General features: G+C 37.3%; 1 protein-coding gene across 1 annotated transcript; it reads right to left on the bottom strand.

Annotated features, from left to right (window-relative positions):
- Nucleotides 1-616: 616 nt before the first annotated feature.
- Nucleotides 617-2428, bottom strand: LOC109420539 (UDP-glucosyltransferase 2-like). The gene is made up of 2 exons (XM_062855007.1): nt 2113-2428; nt 617-2048 (listed from the first exon to the last, which is right to left on the bottom strand). Exons 1-2 carry the CDS (start codon nt 2345-2347, stop codon nt 730-732), a joined length of 1554 nt encoding a protein of 517 aa, XP_062710991.1. The 5' UTR covers nt 2348-2428; the 3' UTR covers nt 617-729.
- Between the last annotated feature and the right edge of the window lie 10570 nt (nt 2429-12998).

The following is a 12998-nucleotide window of genomic DNA, read 5'->3' on the forward strand; positions in this document are numbered from 1 at the left end:
TCAAGAATAAGAATACTATGGTCTAAGGTCTACTTGTGTCTATTTTAGGTCCAGGTTGGGAACTCCTTCCGGATCTGGGGCTTTATCTACATTAAAGGATTTTGCATCCCCGCAAGCTCCTCCTCGACAACCCTTCCCTCATCGCCCAGCCCCAGGCCTCAGCGGTCCTACGAAAGGAGACTAAGTTCACAGATCAGTCCTTCGGTCCAATAGTTTCCGAATCAATGAAGGTCAGACAGATAGGCAGAAAATCATTTATAAATATGTATAGATGTTTCAGAGGACAAACTGGATAAACTTTTCATATTATGAAGGCATGGTAATCAGCCTCGCTCGTATAGTATAAGCATTAAGCAGGTCACAAAAATAAGTAGATGGTATAGAGGTCCAGACAAAAACCGCTGTTTAGAGGGTTGTCTCCTTCCCGTTCGTTACCAAACCACATAGAATCTCTGATTCCTAGACAAGATTGGCGCAATCCTCCAATAATCGAGAGCTGTCCTGACTATGTCCTTGCAATAACTGAGGGATGGAAAAGGATGTTCCGGGAAGGCTCGGATACAACTACACGGCAGGCCTTAAAATGATATAACTTAAAGACAAATTAAAAAAAATATTCAACATAAAAAACAGGGTTTATTTTCTGCTTTCAATCAGTTTTCATCTTCTCTTCGCTAAACACTTTCTTTTTACTTTTCCACATCATAGCTTGTGAGCTCAAATACGCATTTAATGTTTTTTCTGCTTGCCAGTCGAGGTTTTAGCTTTTCGACAGCAACACATTTTAACAGCACAGATCAAAACCGCAATCGATACTGCAACTGCACCTAATAAATCCAAAAGTAGATACTGCACAAGCGAGAGATTCACTGCATTCGACTTCAAATGCACGGCTCCTCTGTGACGTACGACGTAGTCCATCCAAAACATCGACTCATTCATTGGGTTCACAAGGGTGTCCCGGAATAAAGTAGAAATTTCCTTAGCTCTGCTATAATACCGCTTATCGTCAACCATTTGCTTTATCTCCCCCGTGAACGTTTCCTCGGTGATGTCCACGAACATGGTTTTCCTCGCGTACCCGCTTCGAACGGCTCGGAGTGCATTCCGGTGCTGATCGCCGAAAAAGGGCATGAAAAGTGTCGGAACGCCATGATACATCGATTCAAACGTGCCAAACTGGCCGCCATGGGAAATGAAAAGAACCACATTCTTGTGAGCCAGAATATCATTTTGTGGTGCCCAATTGCGAATCATAACGTTGCTTGGCACATTTTCCAGGTTGTTCGTTTCAAACTTCCACACAACCCGTTGTTTGAGTTTCGAGAACACGTTGAGTAGAGCGTTCCGCTTTTCGGTTGGTATTTGTGAACTCTGAAGATACGCTCCTAGTGAGAAGTAAATCACTCCATGCTTTGCTTCATCCATGAACTTTTGAAGATCATCGGGGAGTGGCTTGGGTGGTCGGATATGAGCACCGGCAATGTCTACAAGTCCTACCATGGAGGGGCGTGGCTTGGCCAAGGTGGGATGACTGTTGACGAGAATCACCGAAATGGATTTCTCCAGGCTTTGCACAGATGGCAAAGGGCTTCGTTGGCGTGCGATGTCAACGAAAAATTCTCGGGCGATATCGTTTTGCTTCGGAAGGTAGTAGAATTCCCGGATGGTGTAGTCTAGCGTAGACAGGAACACGTTGTATGTGCGTTGAAAATAGTTCATATTATCTTCGTAGTCCAACAACATGTGTGGAACAAACGACCACGGTGTTAGAATACCCATAGCACGATCCATGAAGTCAGAATATCCATAGGTACTTATTGTGACGATTGGAGCGTTGTACTTGTGAGCAAACATGAGCCAACTTTCCTGGAAAAACTGTTCCGAAATCACCAAATCAAACTGCAAGTCATCTCGTTTCAAAAACGTTTGCACGTTAGTATTCTCCAAACCGAAGCGACTCGTTTCAAGGCCCATTGTCCAGTAAAGGAAGAGGTTGTTGAAGTCATTGCTGTAGCTTTTTGTTTCGAAAATCGTTGAAAGAGGAACTGTAAAGGAAAGGTCTTCAATTTAGTAACAGATTTCACTTTGTCATTCAGCTGATCGACTCACATTTTTCGCGTATAGGATAAGCGGGATCAATCAACACTTCGGTGTAGTTATGAATAGGATCGCCAAATTTGAAGCTCGTAATACAGGTAACCTCGTTGCCCCGTTCCGTTAGCTCCCGGATGAAATGTTTCAGCATCAGCCAGTGACTGGGACCGGTAAAGGGCACCAGAAATAACACTTTGTAGCCGTGGACAGCTGAAAGCAGCAGAGCCAGCACTAGGATGATTGAGCGCATTGTACCGAACGACACTGCACTGTCTCCGACGACCGACTGATTGGCTGACAAAGATTCAAAGAAAGTCCGCTCCTAACTAGGAATACGGTGAGCTGTTATCAGTTCTATTATAATTTGGACAGCTTAATCAAACAAGCCACTCTCGGACCATGTTTTAGAGTACATTATCGCGAAGTAATCGCCGGTAAAAGTGTACGGGACGTGGTGCCTCAGTAGTTTATTTATTACACTTTGCGATGTTTGTAGAGGCGGTGTTTGATGCCTATTGTGGACCGTTTTGCTGAGCTGCAAAATGTTAAAGATTTGAAGAACTGCTTTGAAAGTTAATATCTCGTCATTGACTAGCTACTTTCGCCACAGTCATTGTCGACTGTATGTTATTCGTTGGTCATTCTATTAACTCACGAATAGTTTCTCAATCATCATAAAATTAATAAAGGGGAATTGTGGGTTAAATCAACATGGGCAGAGGGTAAAATGAATAGGGTGGTGTTTTGCAGCATTTGGCATATATTTGCATGTTTTAACCATTAATTAGTTATATGCAAAGTCCCAGAGGGGCGCCGAAAAGGGCTAAGGCTAGAAGAAAACAGGATAATGAAAATGTTTTCTAGAAAGTCATCAAGATTTCACCTTTTTCAGTATTTGAGATTGATAAAATGTTTTTACGTTTCTCCATATTCTCAAAAAAAAATCAGATATTTCTAGTTTATGTTGAGTATTTACCATGATGTAACCTAGAAAATTATCTGCTATTTTATTTTGAGAAACAATTTTATTTTTTTTTTTAATGAGCAAAGCAAAAATAATATGCTTTCAAAATTTAAGTAAAAGTTTCATTCTTAAAATTCCTAAATATTCACTCCGGGGAATATCTTGAGGTTACTTCTGAGGATTTTATTCGCATTCATTGAAATATTTATTTTATTTTTTTAGAAATTCAGAAAGTTATCTAGGAATTTATTCAGAAATCAGTAAAAGGTATCCTTCTCTAAGGATTTTATTATATAATCTTCTAAAGTTTTGTTACGGGATTTCGGCAGATATTCTTTCATAAAATCTTTCAGCGATAAATTTGTAATGTTTCATCAAGGATACTTTCAGAAACTCCACCACAAATTGCTACAAAAATTCTTCATGCTGCTATTCCTCAATACTACTATTTCATTTTTTTTTCCTGGATTTCTCCTGAAAAATCTATAAAGAATTTATTTAGAAATTTTCCAGAGTTTCCTACAGAAATTCTTATCGAGATTGCTGCAAAAATATTTGTAAGGATTGCTTTGGAACCCTTCAATAAATTTACTCAATCATTTCTATATGGATTTCGATAGAATATCCTGCAGAGAATCCTTCAGAAATGCCTCTGCGAATTCCTTCTGGGTTTTTCCTGATTTTTTTTAGAAAATCGTCCATAGTTTTGTTTAGTAATTTGACCAACGTTTGCTTCAGAAATACGTCTATAGATTCATTTAGAAAAAAGAAAGCTCTATTATCGCTAAGAAAACCTTCCATTGATTCCTTCCCTAATTGTTCCATATTCACTATAAATCGCTACATAAATTTCTGCTTGAAAACTTTCCTGATAAAATCCTCCAGAAAACCATAAATTTGGAATTCCTTCAGATATTCATTCATACATTTTTATTTATTTTTTTTTTTTTGGTTTACTGATCTCTACAAACTTAAGACTGTCTTTTATGTTTAAGTGCTGAGGATAAGAATTATATGGTTGGTAGAAAAAAATCTCATAAGAAATACAAAAAAAACTTTTTTTAATTGCTTATTTAACTAACTAACTATTTCCCTAGGTATTCCGTAGGCAAATCTGCCAATAATTTTATATAAAATTTCTTCAAAGAAATTTTTGAAAGCCTTTCATGTATTAGAATTTTTTTAAGAAACATCAGCAGGAGCTTAAAAAATCCAGTGGTTTTCACAAATTCTTACAGATATTTCGTCGCGAGCTAATTCAGGAATTCCTGGAAGAATTGCTATATGCATTCCATTGGGAATTCTGGCTGGAATTTCAACCGAATTCTTATATGGAACGGATATTCCAGCAGATTGTATTCTTCCAGAGATTCCAACAAAACTCATATAGAAGTTTCTTTTGTAGAATTCCTCCTGGTATGGCCATGGTTTGTCTATTTTTTTCCAAAATTTCCTAACAGATCTTCTGGGAAATATTTAGGTTGAATTTCAGAAGAAATCTTTGATTGGAACATTCTGGTTAAACCAATTAACACTAAACTATAGTCTAAGACCACATCAGGGACAATCGGTATGTGGTAAAATGTGAGCCGAAAGTGGTAAATGTGAAATTGGACCACACCCATACGTGTCGTACCATAAAACCATTAATTCGATAAACTAACTCTATTTTAGTTTTGTTTAGATTGTATGATTTGTTTTTGAACACAAATCTTACAGATGTTGTGGTGGTACGAATTGATAGCTTGTTCATTTCACGATTGTTGGCTTCCGAGGTTCACTGTGGTTGATCACCAAACGAATCAGGTGTCGGAAAGCACCAAATTAGAACTTTTGAAAGTAGCAGCTTCGGGTGTGAGTAGCATCACAATATCGTATCAATCGTATTTACAGTGTATTACACTGTGATATTTGATCATTTTTTAATTCAATAAATTTCAAATAAGCAGGATACAAATTAAAAAGTGTCGTACTAAAGAGTGATGAATACGCGGGGTTTGACAGTACATCATATAGCAGCTTTTTTGATAACTGCTGCTTCTTTATGGCTCGACGTTCGCATTGGAACTTGGCCTGTCTCTCTTCAACTTAGTGTTCTTTGTGCACTTACACAGTTATTAATTGAAGGGTTTTCTTTGCCTGCCATTGCATGAATATGTATATTGTGAGGCAAGTACAATGATACACTATGCCCAGGAAGTCGAGAAAATGTTTCCGACCGGAACGGAAATCAAACCCGCCGTTTCCAGATTGGCGATTCATAGCCTTAACCACTAGGCCAACTGGAGACCCTTTTTTGATAACACGATGATCGATTCGTAAGAACATAGCCTCAGACCATATTTTAGACAACCGGTAGTGGTAATATAAATCAAATCGTGTTTTTTTAGGTAACCTAATGTACGTTAGCAGTGATATTGCCTCAGACTATATTTGGAAGACCCAGTGGTGCACCGGAACCTGTTCCGGAAAGTAACCAAATGTACCATGCGACACACCACATCACGGCTTTTTAATAACCTGAGGAACGGTTAACTAGAAAATAGGCTCATACCACATTAGAGACTACCGCTAGGGTTGCACAACCAGCGTTTGATGCTTCGTCGGAACTTCGAAAGTAAATAAAATCAATGCAAGCGATAAATATGTGTAAGAGAACAAAATCTTGACATATTAAACCCACATACAAACAGACGTCTCACTATACTCACAACGTTCTTGTTTTCAACGGTCAGTGAAATATAACCTAGAATGTGCAGAAAAAAAACTTTATCGAAGACCGCAAAGTAATCTGTGATTGTGTCAAAAGTTATATCTTTGCTTGTTAGTATTATCCGTTGCAAGAAAATAGAGAGCGAAAATGGTACAAAATCGCTAATAGATCTCCGCTCGTACGTTTAATCGTTCTGGTGTCTTTTACAATAAGTGCGCGAATGGGCCAAAGAATACTGCGCCGAAAACACCAACACGATTTACCGTACTGGCGGAGGTATACAAGCACTTGCGCTCAAAAATTTTCGCGCAACACATAATATCGACTTGATATTCACACTTAATCTCCAAATTTGATCTCGGTAAATACGAATGACGAACACAATCGGTAAAGCTTATTTTAACTGAAATGTCGTTAAAATTTGACAGTTCATCAAAAATAACTTGTCAAAAATAACGAAACTCGGTAACGTACGGTCGTTACTGATTTTCGGCAAACTGTTTTTGCCTCAGCAATCGGCAATCTAATCATGTCGCTGAATTTCGGTAAAGCGCATCTGTCAAAAATGAAAACGCACACGTTGTCGTCTGGGCGCCATCTCCAAAAAAATAGAAGGATTTTTTGAAGCGAGGAATGTCTTTCATCGATGGAATTTGTACATATCTCGTAAGTAAAGCAATTGAATTCGCTCTAAGCAAATGCTGTGTATGCTTTTGATATGAATATTCAATAAATATCCTCTCTTAATTATCTTTTCAGATCGTTGGTTTGGCGAGAGAGCGCTGAAGGAGAAGTGTTTTCTGGTGCTGTTTGTTTGCTGCCGGGATGCTACTTCAATCGTCATGAAGGAGGAAAAGCTCCCAGTAAGCAGTCACAAAGGCCGCCCGCAAAAGTGTTCTCTCGACCGACGCAGTGAAGAAGCCGCATATGTTACCGTCCGAGAACGGTAGCTCTGCGAGAAATCCGTCGCTACTAAAAGTCCACCGAGTTGCTGATACGTAAGTTGCCGTTCCAGTACTTGGTGCGTTAAATTGCGCTGGATTCCAAGATGGATCTGCGCTTCCAAAGTGCCACCAAAGTGCTGCAGGAAACCAGCGAAACGTATCTGCTCAGATTGTTCGAGGACACCAATCTATGCGCGACCCACACAAAGTGCGTCACAATCATGCCGAAAAATATCCAGCTGGCCCGGCGCATCCGTTGCGACTGTGTTTAAGGAGAATTGAGGATGTTGATGTTACCCCGGGGGGAAGTGTGAAGTTGTATTTTTACTATTTTTTTTTGTTATTGAAGAGACTTTCAGTCTTTGGTTGATTCATCTCTGTATAAAATTTTGAACCTAATTATCATTTTTTGTTTCATTTTACTTCTTCTTATTGATAACCATGAAAGAAAATAAACATTTACTGTATCTCGGTAATAATGTATGCCGAAATTCTCGGCAATGTACTACCGAGCCACTCGTTAAAGTTTGACAGTTGATGTTTGTCAAGTTTGCAGCCTAGTCGGCAATTTGAACTTTTACCGAAATTTTTACCGAGCTCTCAGCTGTTGGATTCTCGGCGATTTATTTTGCCGGCCTCGGCAAATTAAATTAAGTGTGTTGATCAGATCCCAATGTTAGTGAAGGTACTCAAGCAGTCAACTTAGAAATCTGATATTATTCAGCTCTGCTTATACGCTGAACACAACGTCGGAATAGGGAATCGCGCCACTTGGGCGGTGGCTTCTATTTTCGTCTGTTTTGCGCTATAACTCAGTCAAATTTGAACCAATTGACACAATTTTTGGAATGCTGTGAGATAGGTATAGTATTTACCCGTGTACAACATTTCAAGTCAATTAGTTCAAAATTGACTGAGTTATAGTGGAAAACAGACGAATCTAGAAGCCACCGCCCAAGTGGCGCGATACCCTATGTGCCATCAATATGTTTTAAGTCAATTCAATGATGGCTTTGTTAAAATGCTTACTTTTCTTAAGAAATATCAGGATTCAGGAACACTTTGACTTCTTACGTCGACGGAAAGATCGTGAGAACATATACGACGAGAAAGGCACTATCACCTCTAGGTGGATTAATTTGGGTTTTTTTTTTGCTAGGTTTCTAGCTGCACTCTGAATAGAGTTGAAACCTCTACACTAGACCCGAAGATAGAAAAGAGTACGTAATCTTTCAGAAGCAGTTTGCCAGCCGTACGCGGAAAATGATATCCATTAAGACACTGTTGCAACTGACTCAGAAAGATACGGTAGAAGATTGGAAAGTTTTCAATTGGTCAGTCAGTCAGGATTTGCCTATGTAGTGTTATGGTCACACCGTCACACGGTTTGTGTTTGTCTCCTTGTTTGATTTTGTGGTATGGTTAAATATGTTTTTCTCCTCGTTAAGTCAGTTGTCGTATGTTGTTTTTTTTCATCGAATCAATCGAACCCTGTATGTTAAAATATAGTCGATCCTGTGTCAAATTGTTTTCTTGATTTCGCTAATCGTTTTCTACTTGTGTTCATCTCTTGTGTCCTTAAATTGTCATCGGTCCAAAATCCACAGAAACATGTAACTGAACTTCTGAACATCTAAGAGATAATCAAAAATACGCCAAGTTGGTCAGTTGATTGCAATAAAATTTTAAAATAATAAAGATTTCATGTCAACTTTCATCCCGCTACAAATACTATTAAAAATATTCAAATTCGTTCAATTGTCCTATCGGTCCTACCTAGATGAACCATGTCATTTTCTCAAGCGTAGCCTAGAAATGTCAACCTAGTCATACACAAGTAACGTTGTTCAGTTAATATAAAGCAGTCAGTTTTTGTACAAAATGTCACGTCGAACGCATTGACGTCAACAATGCGTTTAAGTGTTCGCACGTTAGCTTTGAATCTATCAGCACAATTAAGTGCTGCAGATCTCCTTCCCACTATTGATTCTTTGGTCGATTTTTATTGCTTTATTTAAAGAAAATATGACCAACTAACATTGTAAAAATTCGAAAAAGCGACTATGACATTAATAAATTACTACCCAGTCCACACATGATCGCATATGATGTTAAATAGGATGCAAAAGTGGAGGCGATATACATACACTTTACACGCGGTTAAATGGAAGCATGTACGCATATGGCCTCCACTTCAGCATCCTATTCAACATCATATAAGACTTTGTGTTAGCTGGGTATGTAATAAAAATCAACCGAGAAACGTGGGAAATAGAGCCCAAACAAGATTTTGAAGTCAGATGGCTGTAAAAGGTTCCAAAACCTGTCACAAATCCTATAATACTTTTATTAGGATTTGTAACGATCGTCAAAACCTTCTCAAATCCAACCGACTTGGAACTATTGCTTGGGAATAGACTCTACTGAGCCCCGGCGGTTCCTCCTGTTTATCGAGCATGTCTGATGCATATGATCAGCCATACTTCATCTGCAGCAGCCGGTTCGTGATGAACCGTTGGAGGCGCATTAAAGTGTTAAAAAGGTGATATGTTTCACTAAAGAACACTACATTACAATAATCAAAATGAAACTCCTTCACTTTAATACCGTCAACCCCTGCGAACTTGGCCAGGGATTTTCTTTTACAGATTTTCTTTTACAGATATTCCCCTAACAAGCACAGGTTAATCATCATCTTCCTCAAGGGGTCTTACAGAAATTCCTCCAAGGAAATATATCAGGAATTGTTTTGAAGATTGTTTTTTTTTATTTGCACCAAATAATTTGGAATTCTTTGAGGTTTCCGACATTGGTTTCTTAGAATAATTATCTAGGCGTTTCATAAGTAGTTCTTCCAAAAATCCCTTTGCTTGCAAAATTTCTTCAGGAATCCTTTATGTAAATACTCATAGTACTCCTAGTACTTCTAGAACTACTTCACAGTACTGTAGTAATCTTTCAAGATCATCATCAAATATGCCTCCAAAATCAACCCAATGATTCTTCCCTAACACATCTTAGAATTCATCTAGGCGATTCTTCAAGGATTTCTTTGGCAATTTATACAAAAATTCCTACAGACATTTTTACAAGGATTTCTTCGGAAATACATTCAAATTTCTTTAGAAAATCTCACAAGATCCATTCAGGTATGGCTCCAAGCATGATCCCAAAAAATCACCATAGATATTTCCATGAGAAACTCCTACAAGATTCCTACTTAAAGAAATCTATAAAATCAATCTTGAAGAAATTCCTTAAGGCCCAACTAAAGGATTTCTTGAATGACTTAATGAACAATTCCGAAGGGGTATTTCTAAACGACTGATTGAAAAAATCCTACAAAAAATCTCAAAGGAATTCCTGAAGGATTTCTTGAGAATTTTTTGAAGAAATTCCTGAAGAAATGTTAAAGGAGATTGGCCCCAAAACTCGCCAATATCTTGAATTTCATCAATCTGACGCAAAACCTGCATTCAGATGATCGAATGGTATTATATTCAGCTTTTAATTTATGGAAAAAGATTTAAAATTGGTTGAACAAAACGCAAGATATTAGAATTTTTATTTTTAAAAGTTGTAAAACACGACATTCAGATAGAACTATTATTCAGCTTTTAATTTATGGAAAAAGATTTTAAATTGGTTGAACAAAACGCAAGATATTAGAATTTTTATATTTTAAAAAGTTGTAAAACTCGACATTGAGATAAAACTAAAAAAACTATTCTACTTTAAATTTTTTGAAGCACGGTTTCGAAATCAGCGCTGAATTATGCTTCAAAAATGTTGGTCGTTGACAGAAGTTCATGACTTTCGTTTTATTTTGTAAACTAATGTAATAGAACTTCAAAATACCCATCTGTGTTCCCCATTCCAAAAACTCTTAATAATCACGAAGAGGCTTCTATATACAGTATGACCCATAAAAAATGCGACATTCCATTTATTTGCAGTATTTGATGATTTTTAATGAAATAATCCCAATGAATTAAACTTTTTTGGATTAGGATACAATAAGGAGGTCATTGCCATACAGGATCTCTAAATTTTTTGTCAAAATATTCATTGGTTACGTATATGGGATACCTTATAATTGTTAACAATTTCTAAATAAAATCAAGTTTTCCTATAATTTAGATAAATTAATAAAAAACTTAACACTGTTAGAACATTTTTCAAAACATTTTTTTGTCGATGAAGGCATATATACCTACCTTTATGATAGGTACAAATACTATGTACTTAAAAACAATTTCATGCTTAAAACATAATATTTTCTAAAAATTATCATTTGTCAAATAATTCAATTTTCACAAAATGTCTCTTAATTTATAAGTTAATATTTTTTTCGTGCTTGTCCGACGAACCAACCAACTCCTGAAGACCTTATCCAGCCATAAAAGTACTATTTTGAAAATAAAATTTGATTGAATGTGATTGAAAGCAATTGGAAGAAAATTATATCCTTAAAAAACGGCCTCTGGCGCGTGGACGATTTCGACATCCATATGTTCAACGTTATATTTCCGAAGGTATTTGCATGGAATCAGTCTATGTTCCTTTGCCATTATAAGATTAGTGGCTCTACTATACTATCCAATAGATACATGCGAGGTTAATCAGTTCGAAGTAGGGGAACGATGACTTTGAAAACTGTCGCATTTTTTATGGGTCATACTGTACCTATCAGCAGATTGGCAAGTATTGAACTTATACTTATAGGAATCTTTCGCCTAATCACAGAACTTTATTCAAACTGGGCCCCCGAATTCAGGGGGCCTCCAAATCAGGGAAGGTTTATAACACTAAACCTGCCCTGATTTGGAGGCCCCCTGAATTCGGGGCCCGGTGCGGACCGCACCCTCCGCCCCCCCCCCCCTTGCTACGCCACGGCCCTAAAGGTTTTTTTGTATAACTTTTTCAAGCAAATCTTGGAGTATTTTTTAAGAAATTGTAAGTAGAATTTTCTAAAAGAATTTCCGGAATACATTCCTGCAGAAATACTTCAAATCATTCCAGATGTAATTATTGGAGCAATGTCTAGTGGAATTCTGGAAGGCATATATGTAGAAATCTCTGAATTCCTGCAGAAATACCCTAAAGGATCTCTGGAGAAATTCCTGAAGGAAACTTCAAAAAAGCACTAGAACAATTACTGGAGGAACCTCAAAAGATATCCCAGTACAAATCCCCGAAAAAATGTCTAGTGGAATCCCTAGATGAATTCTTGAATGAATTTCTGGAAGAAGCCAAGATGGAATCACTAAAGCAAGATATGGAAAAAAAATCTTGGAGGAATTGTTCGTACTCATATAGTTTACGAAACTATGTACAAATCTGAAACAGTTATTTTGATTACTCAAAACTACAATACCGATTTGCATATTCACATATGGGGCGCCCATCCCGCTTAAAATTCATCTCATGTGAGGCCCCCCCTGGGCCCCCTCCAGGAAAAAATCCTAGTTACGCCAATGTGTATATTGTCTAGCTAGTATAGTATCAGATTATGCCATAAAAAAATATCCCCGCTAGGTATATAACCCCTTAAACTATGCATGCATTTGTCGATGAATTTAATTCACATTTTGCGGTATTCCGTATCATTTCGTTAAAATTTTTGCCTACTTGAATTATGTTTCAGTTTCGAGGAGTATTTGGCGAAATCATTCGATATACCGCGAAGCGCTGCTGGAAAGAAAAGGCGAGAAGATGATTCGGAATGTTTTTAATAGTGAATTATAACTGAAAATAGCAACTGCACTGACTGCAAGACATTTATTTGATATTTACTTTTGGTTGGTAAGCTCAAAGTTTATTTTTTTTTTCAACTTGTTGTACAAAATACAACAGCGCGATCATTCAAGGGTTAAACATAACGAGCCAAGGATGCTCTTATTAGGTTCACTATCAGCTATCATATTCACAAAAGTAAATATTGCGGGCAGTGGTGATTAAGTGATACTGTTACATTGTGTGACAAAAGCTAAACATTGGTCTAAAGAACGATAATTCTGATGGATTGATAAGATATTTCAGTGCATCTGAAGATAATAAACAAAGCAGCTGTTGTTAAGCTATACTACAGCTGCTTGTTCCATTGAGAATCATAAGTGGAATAAAGGCACCTAATGTTTTGTAACTAGCTTACCTTCAATCATTTCTTCAACACTATTAGGCAACTGATAGAAAGTTTCAAACAATTGTGTTCGTCTAGTTGTTCAATTAAGAGAACTGTGGTAAATTAAAGTGTTGTTTTCATTGTATCAAAAATTTA

The sequence above is a fragment of the Aedes albopictus genome, chromosome 2 (genome assembly GCF_035046485.1).
Source record: "Aedes albopictus strain Foshan chromosome 2, AalbF5, whole genome shotgun sequence".
Lineage (NCBI taxonomy): Eukaryota > Metazoa > Arthropoda > Insecta > Diptera > Culicidae > Aedes > Aedes albopictus.

Coding starts and splice junctions, on each gene's coding strand:
- LOC109420539 (XM_062855007.1), bottom strand. CDS start 2,347: ATGCGCTCAATCATCCTAGTGCTGGCTCTGCTGCTTTCAGCTGTCCAC. Junction 2,049..2,112: donor TTATCCTATACGCGAAAAAT/GTGAGTCGATCA, acceptor TTTCCTTTACAG/TTCCTCTTTCAACGATTTTC.